The 12032-nt window shown below is 37.5% G+C and overlaps 1 protein-coding gene across 2 annotated transcripts in view; it reads left to right on the top strand.

Moving 5' to 3' along the window:
- CARS1 (cysteinyl-tRNA synthetase 1) overlaps nt 1-11642 on the top strand; it is a 34654-nt gene extending 23012 nt beyond the window's left edge. For both annotated transcript variants that reach the window (XM_064452542.1, XM_064452543.1), the window contains 6 exons: nt 2468-2549; nt 7133-7213; nt 7583-7650; nt 9046-9105; nt 10162-10245; nt 11335-11642. In XM_064452542.1, the coding sequence (XP_064308612.1) occupies nt 2468-2549; nt 7133-7213; nt 7583-7650; nt 9046-9105; nt 10162-10245; nt 11335-11469 (510 nt within the window). In that variant the 3' untranslated portion in view covers nt 11470-11642. The remainder of the gene's footprint in view (nt 1-2467; nt 2550-7132; nt 7214-7582; nt 7651-9045; nt 9106-10161; nt 10246-11334) is intronic.
- The last annotated feature ends 390 nt before the right edge of the window (nt 11643-12032 follow it).

The raw sequence follows: 12032 nt of genomic DNA, 5'->3' as shown, positions 1-12032 counted from the left end.
GGCAGCTGGAGTTTTATCCGCCTTTCAATCTTTTTTTCTCATCTCATTTGTACCCACAGTTTTTATCTGGCTTTTGAAGGCTCTTTTGCTTTGGTCACCCAGCAGTTCCACTGTGATGCAGAATTTTTCTGGAAATACTTGGGGGATACCTGATGAAAGTGCTGATGGGCCCTGTAATAACAGTAATGTTTCATGGTGCAGGCAGGAAAAATAACTCCATATTAAAGCTATCAACTTTGCCCTCTTTGTTCATGCAGAAAATTTGACATGAACAAATCAGTGCTATTTTTCAAGTATGGTCACACCTTTGAATGCAGAAAAACGTTTTTCTGTTCCTCCTTAGAAGGAATATTTAAAACATTTGTGGTGTAACAAAAAAGCTAAACTTTTTATTCATCAAAGGAAGAGGAAAGCTTGCTTATGGTTGAAGAATGTGAATGAACACTCATGTGATAATTGCCCATGCAAATGCTTACATTACTGTGCTGTGGAAATCTCCAGTAATGATATAAGGAGGATAATAGAGAAGATGCTCAGTATTCCATACCAAAACCTGTCAACAGTGAATTTTAATTTAGCTCAGAATTATTTTTATTTTCAGGAGAAAGGCATCACCTTAACACCTTTTTAGGGAAAATGAAAATTAAATTTGTATTTAGCACTTCATTCAGGCAGTATTCACAACAGATATGCCTTATGGAAGGATTGGCAATAGCTTGGAACAAGAAACCAAGTCCTTTCACTTCATTAAAGTAACATTGCCAAGGGTACTAGAGTCAGAATAATCTTGTGCAGAAAGAATGCTGTGCTAACACCTGTTAGCACACTTGTCAGAAGGATTTTGTGCTAACACCTGTTTTGCACAAGAAAATTCTGTTTTTATCACCTAGGACTTCACTGGTTTTAAGCATTATAATATAAAGATGCATAATATCACAAATGTTTTGGCTGTTTCATTAAATGTTATTCCCTCTTTCAGTCTTCCATGCAGATACTATTTTTCTTAGCAAAAATTGCCAGGTGAACATTCAAAGTTGGAAAACGTATTATTTACAGAAGGCTGTGGATCAGGCCTATTGCTTCTTTGTCTAAATTGGAGATGAAGGAACCAGTAGAGTCATGATCTCCTAAAAAGTCATAATCCTCTTCAAAAGCTCTGAAAGAACAACTAGCTTAATTACCATGGTTCAGTAATCTACATTAAAGGGGATAGAATAGATTTGAAGTCAAAAAAACTCAGGTTCCATAGTCTCATTTTCCAAATGAGTTAAGCGTTGCTGTCAAGTTAGTTATTCTGGAAATAAAAAACTTTCATCTTTAAATGACTGATAAAGTAGTGACAGTGCATGCTTTCCTGACAGCGCTTGATTTGCCTGTTGATCTAGTTTCATTGTAGAGGGAGTAGTGGAGATGTGACTGTTGCTCACTTTCTGGGGTCTGTTCTTTCTGCCAAACTTGTCAGCAATGGTTCCAGTTGTGAAGCTGATTACATAGTATTCACTTTTATGAGAAGTTTTAATGGAGCCACTCAGCTCCTTTCGTATCGGCACTTTTAGAGCATAACAGACTACCTTGTCTGTTAATCATATAGAAATTTGTCATGGAGATTTAGCAGATGGGAAAGACACGTGGAAACTGTAGGGGAAACAAAAGATTGCGTTTTTTTTCTCTCTCTTCCCCACCCTCCAAAGTAATGAAACTTTTAACTTAAGCAATCCCCTGGGTGCCTGGCTTCTCCTCTTGGGATTCCAGAGAAGTGTTGGCAGACAGCACTGATCTGAAGTTGGTTTTGTAATTGTTCACTGCTGTTCATTAATTGCTTGCTGTTGCTATTCACTACAATTGAGAGCAGGATTCTCAGGACTTTTTCTTTGTGCTTTCATGACCAGCATTTACTTATACCTGAAATAATTCAACGGTAACCTCTCCCCACTTTTTGTGGGGAAGGTGGTTGTATGAGGAATACAGGCAACTGCACTGTATCGGAAATAAATACAATTAACATAAGCTAACATCTGAGGAACAGATCTATGTTCTAATAAAAATAAGTACTAACATCGGTTTCACTTGGTGTTATGTCTGACAGGCAGTCGGACCTAAGTAAGACAAGACAGAACATGAAGGGGCAAATTCATCTGTGTGCTGTTTTTATCCCTATATGGCATTATAGTTAGCTGGACTGTAGCGTAACCCTGTGGAACTGATGTATCTGTAACTGGAAGGAGATGAAAAAGGAATGGGGAGAGGCAGAACTTCACAAGTTAATTTCATCTGCACAAAAGAAAATTGACATATAATGCAAATTATCATCTATCCTTTGACTTCAATAGAGCAATGACAATTTTTATTGATACAGATCTGCCTGGAGGGTCAAGTTCCATCCAACAGCATATAAATATGAAGCGGGTAAGGACATGTTATATATCTAAATGATGGTTAGCTAACTGTGGAAATAAATACCCTGCAGATTGAATCTACAGTGATGCCATACCTGCAAGTTCTTTCTGAGTTCAGAGAAGGAGTGCGACGAATTGCCAGAGAGAGAAAAGGTGAGAGTTCCTGTATTGTTGCACATGAGACTAAGAGGTCGTAGGAATCAAACTGGGGGGGTGGGGTGGGGTGAGCCAGGTGATACAGCCTCTCTTTGCTTAGAGAATAAAAGACATCTTTAGATCAGCTGGTTTGAATATTTGCATCTTTACTACCTGTCTCTTTAATTTGGGAATCTTTTACAGGCTGCTAAACTTTCTTTTAATTTCCTAAAGAATCCAAAAGCTCTGGAATGACAAGGACTAGTGTTGTTTCTCTACATTAGGGCAATCCTTGCTTTCTAGGTAAGAAAGTACCCATGATCTCTTCCCCAGGAAGGTTGCATTCTCTTAAAAGCATAGGTTGCTGCACAATGATACTGTTTGTGTTTAAATAGCCTGATATTAGTTCTTATTTGTTAGCATAGTTGGAATTGTAGGTCCCGGATGGTAATTGAGTGTTCTCTTTGGAGAATTCATTTGGAAGTTTGCTAGAAGTTGTTCTGGGTGCTTTTTTTTTTCCCCCTCTGAAAAGCTTTGATCATGCTGTGTGTGTTGGCAGCAGAACTATATAGTGTTAAAAAAGTTGCTCCATTAAGACCTCTTTGATTTTACTGGTTGATTAGTTCCTAATGAAGCTCTTACTATTTTCTGCTGTTCCCTGTGGAATTTTACATGTCTTCAATGTGTATTTGATTCTTGTTTTCTTAAAACTTTTTTACACCAGGATTTGTACTTGAAGGCAAAATAGGGCATTTTTAATATATAAAACATATATAAATAAACCATATATTATACAGAAATATAAAATTACTTCTAGTGTCTGGACAATAACCTATTCAGCTGGCAAAGAACCTGAACCCTAATTCTTTTACTGTTTTGAGTTCTTCTAAGGGCTAATAAGCTTACCTTAAAAGCACAGAACTGTATTTGTTAATGTGACTACTCAGCTATTACTGTCAAACTCCTATAGGCCTAATTGAGGCTGAGAAATATACTGCTTAGTTCCAGCAGCAAATATTTTCTGTGATTTGAATTAATTTGGGAAGTTTGTGTGTATATCCTCAGGCAAAAATGTGACCTTTGGTCTTTCAATATTTAAAGTAAATACTCATTTTATATGAGGCTTTTTTTTCCCCTTGCTTTCTGATGGTTGAGCTAAACTGATACTCACTCTTAACAGTGATAAAGGTTTAAATATCACAGGGCTTCCTGTACATAGTTTTTAGAACGTAATGCTAGACTGCTTACTGGCACTTGAGTTTCTTACTTGGAAGGTATTGATTTTTTTTGCCTGAAATAAACTGGGCAGTAAGAATAAAGCTGGATCTAGTTGCTATTTGGTTGGGGTACAGAGCACTCTGCAGTTTTACCAGGGAGGCATCTTTCATTAAGCTATTTGGTGTATGGAAGCTGAGTGGTGGTTGGCATGACCTACAGTGACATGCTACTGATTTGTTTCCCTTTTCCCATTAAATTCTTGCTTGCATGAAGTGTTAAATTACTGTAAAAGTTGTTCTGAATAATGGCTGGGCATATTGCCTCTGCATGATTCTAAGTGAAGGGAGTTTCCTTATCGTAGCCTGATGCTGGCAGGATGGTGTTAAATATTAATCATTATAATAACATATATTGAACATTGTTGAATAATGTATATTGAATGTATATTAAACATGATAATAATAATGTTAAATAACAGGAACTAATATTGCTTTAAGTATTCTTCGAAGTAAAATAAAAAGTATGCTTCTTCTGTAAAACCTACAGAGTAATACAAATTTCCCCATCCATCTCATATAACTTTTAAAAATGTATCTATATTTACAAAACATTTCACAGAATAGCCATTTGTAAAACTTTATTTTTCAGTAAGAATCAAAATTTATATACGCTACAGAAATGTTACCATCACAGAGAGTGGCTAACACATTAATAACATTAATTCTCTATTTTATAAACTTACTAGTATGCAAACTAGAGACCTGCACTTACCATTTGCAGTTGAGTTTTGACTTAATTTGTGAACATATCTAGCAGTGGTGGTAAACAGAAAACGGAAAACACTATGCTAGCTGTACAAGGGAAAGAATTGCAGAAAACCTCTGCAAAAGACATCAACGGTTGGTTGGTCAGAGCATTTCTATACTGTGCATCCCAGTGTTTTTTATCTGAGTACTTGACCAACTGCAAAGACCCCATATAGTTGTCTCTGCGAGGATGCACAGTGGAGCAGATCTGTGCTCTAGTGCAGCCTCCCATGCTTGGGAAGAATTTTTATTAGTAACGAATTGTTATTCAGATGTTCAAAAGAAGCAAGGCTCTTCAGCTGTTGGTTACTTACCCCAGGACATCTGCTTAAATTGACTGCCCTGTGGTAAAGGTGTCACTCTGCCTGCATCTTCATTTCTTGCCATGGGTGCTGGTGCCACGTGGTACCTTGCTCTAGGGTGCTTCTAGGACACAGTGGGAAACCCTCTGCCCTCTTCCTAAGGTATCATGAGTTGACCAGAACCAGGACAAACTTGTTCATTGTAACCATGCCTGCTCTTGTAAAGACAAGAGCTGGCAGTCTTAACATCCAGCATGCTCAAGATGCTTTTTAAGCTCCTCCTTTTCCTTCCCATCACAGTGTTCCTGTTCACATCAGCACAACATCTGTTTCACATCTAAGTCTCTTTGGCTTGCAGTTCACAGAAAATGTGAAAATAGATCTGGGAAATATTCGCAGGCTCAAGGGCTGCCTGGTTGCCAGGGTGTTCATGGGCACTGGTGATAAGTTACTATCCTCCTGGTTTCCTGATCAGTGTCCTCAGTGAGGATAAAGGCTTATATCTTGGGGCAACCCATAAACAACCCCCTACCCAATCCCTAAACATCTTTGCTGTAGAGGTGCCACATGCAAAAACCGGGCACGTTTCAGCCCTAAGAAGCACAGTGCTGACTCCTCTAGATGGCAGAGGACTGATCAGAGGATGTGTCTTTTCATAAATAATACGTTTAGTTATAAGTTTCTCATTATTCTCTACCTTGATGGATTTCTTCTTAAACTTTCAATTATTCATGAATTCAGATAATTAAATATTTATAACTGAGCAGACACTGTTTTACTGAATACACAGTAGGTGTATCTGATATATTCTTGATATGACGTGTAATTCCTTTGCCTAGGTTAGACTCAACACCTTGTAGTGCTAACAGTCGATGAGGTAATCTTATCCCATGTTTATCCTAAAGGCTTCTTTAGAGTTGCATCAAACATGAATGTGGTTCACTGTGCATAACTGCTCTGGAACAAGAAAAATAATTACTTAGTTCTTGGCAGACAAAAAAGCTTCCATAAAATGCACTGCTTTCCTATACAAAGAGAGAGACACAGAATACTACGATGAAATGAAATAGGGTGGCTGTTCCTTTTTATGGGATTAGGGTGGTCGGTGCTGTGTCCACTGTTCAGCTTTCTGAACCTCTGAGAATTATGGAAGAAATGAAGGCTCAGGGATGGTACTTGTATCTGCTGATATGCGCAGTGTTTAGTATAGTGTCTGGATGTAGCTTCTACTGCCAGAACTATTACCTTTGAAACCCCTATTACTTCTTACATTTAACTAGCTGGGAGTTGCTGAAAGGGAGAACACTTGCTTATTATAAGCACATGGTATCATCTAAACCAAGTATCTTTCCTGTCACGCTTGGTAAGCGTTGCCTCATAAATGCAAGACTGTCTATAAAAATGCCACTGAATTAAGTTCACAACAGCAACATAGTGGGTCTTCTTGATGCATTTAATTCCTCTTAACTGTTCTGCTGCTTCTTGGCTGATAAAATTTCTCATCCAAGTAAATATCTTGTATGAAGATTTATTTTCCTCTTAAGACTTAATAGCATCTATTTCAGCTAAACCTTGAGTTCTTAACTCTTTGCTGTCATCATAGGCTCTTTGATAAGATTGCAAGGTGGAAAAAAAAATGTTATTCATGGTATCCTGATCAGCATCCAGAAAGCCAAATCAAAATTCTATGTTTGCTGCAACTGGCTTGCTTGAAAAAAATGGCTTGGTCAGACGAGGTGATAAAGATAACTCTCTAAAATCAGAGGATGTTTGGATTACAGGTGCTCTGACAAACGTATGTGTAGTTATCAAAACAACAAAATCATAGCCCTTCAAAGGCACTGTTAGGTGTAGCACAGGATATGTTAATTGGTAATTTTTCTAAAACAGGATTCTTAACCCTTCTTACTGGAAATCCTACAGCAACCATGAGGATCTTCCTGCGTCATATACCCTTCCACTACATCCTGGCAGAATTGTTGCATCATTCCTGAATTGCCTTGAATTTTCTTTCTGTTTGCCTTCAGGAACAATGAGGTATCTTGGGAGAAATTTATGAATTTCAAGTCCCCGCAAAGAAACATCCTTCTTTTCAGTGTAGCTGAAAGAAGGCGGAACTTACTTAAAAGGTTTATCACTTCAAAACAAAAGATTTTTCTCTGGCCTGTGTGAGACAGTGGCAATTTCCTAATTGCACTTAAATAACTATGTAGCAGGGTAGAAGTATACTTTCACCACATCTTACTTCACCAAAAGTATTTTTCATGCTCTGTAGTAACTGAAGTGCTGCAGTTGAGTGATGCTCTTCGAGACGACATCCTTCCTGAACTTGGTGTTCGATTTGAAGATCATGAAGGTACCCAATTATATATCTTGGAACTTTGTACATTGCTATTTTCATGAGAATTGGGAAAACAACCTGTCAAAACTAATCTGGAATAATCCAACAAACTCAAGGACTGCAGAGCTATAGCATATCATATGTCTGATGTATGAATATATATTATAGAACTGTATATTGGTTTATATATCTAGAATATAAAAATATACATTGCAGTCTTTTTGAACATTTCTTATAGCACCTAATTTCTTAGTCACTTTTGTGTAATTACTCAGTTGTATTTGCATTCAGCTTGCAAAAAGAAAACAGTTATCTTAAGGTAAATACATTTATCTTTGATTATTCAAGCATTGGAAACTCATTCATCTGTTTTTGATTTCTTAGGACTTCCAACTGTGGTTAAATTAGTGGATAAGGACATGTTATTGAAAGAAAGAGAAGAAAAGAAAAAGGTTATTATTTTAAGCATTCTATATTTTTAAAATTTAAAGTAATGTGTAAGCTGGGGATACTTTTACACTTCTTTGATAACTTATAAGAAAAATCTTCACAGACTAGCAACAAGGAAAATAAGAGAATTGATACTAAAAATTGAGTGGTGTTCAGGAGAAGAATTTCTGAAACAGTAGATTCTTGAAAATTTTGTATGGGACCTAATGAATACCTCTAAAGCTTTTTGTTTGTTTTTTTAAGATCTTGTGCTGGTTTTGGCTGAGAAAGAGTTAATTCATATAATTAAGAGATGCTAAGTATTGCATGTGTACTGTCTTACCTCTCTGGAAGAATGATTCCAATGAGAAGCTAATTCAGACTTCTTTTGTCTGTACAAATGAAGTTGACATTTTCCGTAGAACTAGACCATATTTATCTGATATGTGAGAAGAAAATGTGCTGGCTAAATTGTAATCAGTGTAGTATGGATGAGTGAGATATTCAGGGGTTGGGGGCAAGAATTCACATGTTACTATATAAAGATGGTGAATCCTAATTCACATGCACAAGGTCTGTACAGAAACTCTCCTTCTGACACTTCTTAGCATTAATATTTGACTTTGTAACGTTTAAAAGTAACACTTTCTTCAGTTTTAACAAATAATAAAATTCCATCATGATTAGAAATGTTTGAAAGACTTTCCAACATTTCTCCTTCCATGTAGTAGTTTTTTTAGAAAAAGGAGAAGTAAAGTTTCATTTCAGCCAATTCCAGATGTTTTCATCAAAAAGACATTTGAAGGCAGTTCATGGATAGCTGCTGGGTGGAACCTGCAGCTAGAGTATGTTTTCCCTGGAAACGGTATTATGTTCAGTACTGGCAGAACCCTTGGAGAACTGATAGCTCTCTCCTAAGCAAGTGCAAGATGAGATTTTTTTCTTTTTTGAAAGTTTTATAAGTTGGCTAAACGTGGATAGTTGTTTCCCTAGGAACATCAAGGGATACAACTGCTTCTTGAGAAATCGTAGTGTTTCACAGTTTGAGGCAAGAGCTTAAAATATCAGCAAAATATGGTCTTTTTTTGAAGTCATTTGCAAAACATTTTTCCCTGTGAAATGGCAGGACCATTTCTTTTTACAGGCTTTGTAGGTATTCTTTCATATGCATACACTTTGCATGCAAAAAAGCATCCTGAACAGTTAAAACTGGTTTAACTGTGAATAAGAGAAAATGAAATCAAAGTTGTGCAGTGGGAAGTATTGGACAATTATAAGGCATAGCATTTTTGCTGCAGGTCATGCTGCCAGTTCTGTCTGTAATAAGATATCCGGGGGAGCTAGCTGGCTCAGCTTTTTAGAAAACAACCAAATGAAGTAGTTAGTTACCTTTTACTCATTAACTTTGCCTTTCATAGGTTGAAGAAGAGAAAAAAAGGAAGAAAGAAGAAGGAGCCAGGAAAAAACAAGAGCAGGAAGTAAGTGTTCAGATCCTTTTAATCGGGTTTTGAAGAAAAGTGTTAGCAGCAATACTGACATGCAGGAAAGATTACATTAGAACACAGGCTCTCTGCCCGGCCTTAACTGGGCCTCCACTTATTTTTTTTTTTTTGTCTGCCATTGTCTGCTCAGAATGACTTTGGCTTGCAGTTCAGATTTGAATAGTCAGCTCCTTATGTAGAGAAGCCATCTTTGAGAACGCATCTAAAGGCTGCAAAAGCTTCTTAAAAGATCTCGTAGCACATATTTCAGTCTGTAGACAGAATTACTTCCTTAATTGCCGAAGTAGTATCTCACATGCCTGTTAGAGAAGATTTTGCTTGTATCATTTATTATTTTCTTCCCTTGCCAGTGCTGTAGGTATGTATGAAAACAGGGGGGGTTTTTTTCTCTCTAAGAATCCACCTGTTCCCTATGATTGAGTTCTGAAATGTAGTGTTTTGTAAAAACACATTTTATCTCTACAACTGGAATTGAGATAGCTCAAATGTTTTAGGCTTTGGATGAGGACTAGTCAGCCAGAGATGAACTCACAAGAAGAAGAGATTGTTTGCCACACTGATGACTCAAACAGTACAGAAAATGCGTTCCTGGGTTGAAAGAGGAAGTAAACTTCTAGAGAGCACCGTGTACAGAGAGAAAAACAGATAAACAGCATTTGTCATCCACAAATTCCAAGTAGCTTTCTCCATTCTTTCAAAAAGGCGATTCCCTTGCATTGGGTATAAATTACTTGGAAGGGATTTGGAGATGTGCTTGTTTACAGATAAGTGAAAGTTCAGTTTATTTTCAGTGCAAATACTTGCATCCTGATCCTGCTGTGACCTGCATAGAAACCTGTGCTTGTCAGCAGGAAAAACATATTCCCCCCTGCCCAAGACAAGCACAGCTAAGACTTACTGAGTTGTTCCTCACTGAAAGTTCCTTTTCACATGACAAACAACTGTCAATTAAATGCTCTTTAATTTGAAAATTATAGTCTACTTTTCCTTTTGCATATGTGACAGGTTGTTAATGTACGTTTTATATTGCAGGCAGCAAAACTGGCAAAAATGAAGATTCCACCGCATGAAATGTTTAAATCAGAGCATGAAAAATATTCCATGTTTGATGAAAACGTAAGAGACTTTTCTTTAGACAGGGAGTGGTTTTCCTTCCCCAGTTGTACATACTCAGTTGTATGTGTACGTAGCTGATCTTGTTCCAAAACCTCCAGGGCAGTGCCATTAACATAGTGAGAGGAGGGAAGGAGAGAAAGAAAAGGCGATAGATTAATTTTAATGCACATACATATTGCATTGGGAAACAAAGTTCTCTAGCTGTTAGTCATCATTTCAAGGGTATTTTCACTGTACATTGGTCTCCTTTGGCCACACTCATCGCAGAGCAAAAGTCCCTGTAGATATTTTGGGTAGGAACATGTATGATGTTCATTCACAGATATATTACCCTGTTGCAAGGCAAGGAATTAACTTAAAAGTACAAATTCGCCAACTCTGCCAGAAGTGATCTTTTTCAGAGAGGTCCTGGGTCCTGTGCTTCCTTTTTAGTTCTGCCCACTGTTCTGCTCTCCCAGGGCAAAGGATCTCTGAAGGCACTGTATGGGTAGCTTTGCTCTTGATTGCTCCCCCTGGGGATAAAAGGCATTACTTGGAAAACTTAAAGCACTGTTTCTTCAGCGCTTGGTCTGGTATATTTATCCTGCTTTTGCCTGTCCTCTTCACCCATGCAGATGTCCAGGCCCTGGGGGGCAAGTGAGAATGGAGAGCATAAATACTGGAAGATACCCCTGCAAGCCAAGGCGAACCTCCATAAAAACTCTGATCATAGCTTCTCCATTGAGAACACAAATCTCTTACTGCTTTTGCTTTAAGCCTTGGATTTGATATGCTAGTATGATTAACAGTGGTCTCTTAACCATCTGTTCAGGGATTAGTCATTATTCTCTTAACTATAACCACCTAGAAGTTAGTTGTCTAAGCTTCTGTTACTTAGTACAGGACAGAAAATACCCTTTGCACCTTCATTAACAAAGAAGGCAACATAGACAAATAGTCAAAGTTAGTGGTCAGACTTCTAGAAAATTAGCCAAAATGCACCCTATCCTGACAGCTTGTCATTGTGACATTATTAAAACACAATTCCATAAGGAGCAAAAGCAGCCCAAGAATTTATCTTAAATATCCTCTTTTTTTTTAACTATTCAGGGATTTCCCACCCATGATACAGAAGGCAAAGAACTCAGCAAAGGACAAATTAAGAAGCTAAAGAAGCTTTATGAAACTCAAGAGAAGCTATACAAGGAGTATCTACAAATGGTTCAGAATGGAAGTGCAAATTGAAAACAACAGGACTTTTTTTTAGAAGGCGAGTGCTGGGTCACCATTGAAGAAATGAGCATATACCGATGCTCCAATTTCTGTTTACACTTTCTGTTACGTGCAAAGTAAAAATCCTGTTTACGTGGATGAATAACGTCATCTGGAAAGTCAATAAAAATCCATTCTTTAAAAAAGCCAACCTGTAAGAAGTTTCTTTGCAACAACAGTAGCAGGTTGAATAGTTGCCAGTTCAATTTGGGAAGGTGCTGCTCAGTCAGCAAATCCACATAAGGATTGTTGTTTTTTATAGCTGTCCAGGCTTTGGTTAATTTGTCCTGCAGACTGATTTCTATCTAAAATCCACTGTAGCTTGCATTCTGGAACACATCATTGTCAGCAAAATTTACTACTAAATGGGAGCTGAGTAATTAGCCCCACAGCAAGAACAGTATTTTCCAGATGACTTTAGTATCTTTACATAAGCAGGAAAAACTGGGTAGTTCCACTATGATACTTACTCTAGCTGCTGTTATTAAAAACTTTCATAAGTATACCCAGAACACTTTGCATAGTAGAAGCTAATG

This window comes from Phalacrocorax carbo, chromosome 5 (assembly GCF_963921805.1).
Source record: "Phalacrocorax carbo chromosome 5, bPhaCar2.1, whole genome shotgun sequence".
In the NCBI taxonomy this organism is placed as follows: domain Eukaryota; kingdom Metazoa; phylum Chordata; class Aves; order Suliformes; family Phalacrocoracidae; genus Phalacrocorax; species Phalacrocorax carbo.
This window is presented reverse-complemented; position numbering and strand designations above follow the sequence as displayed.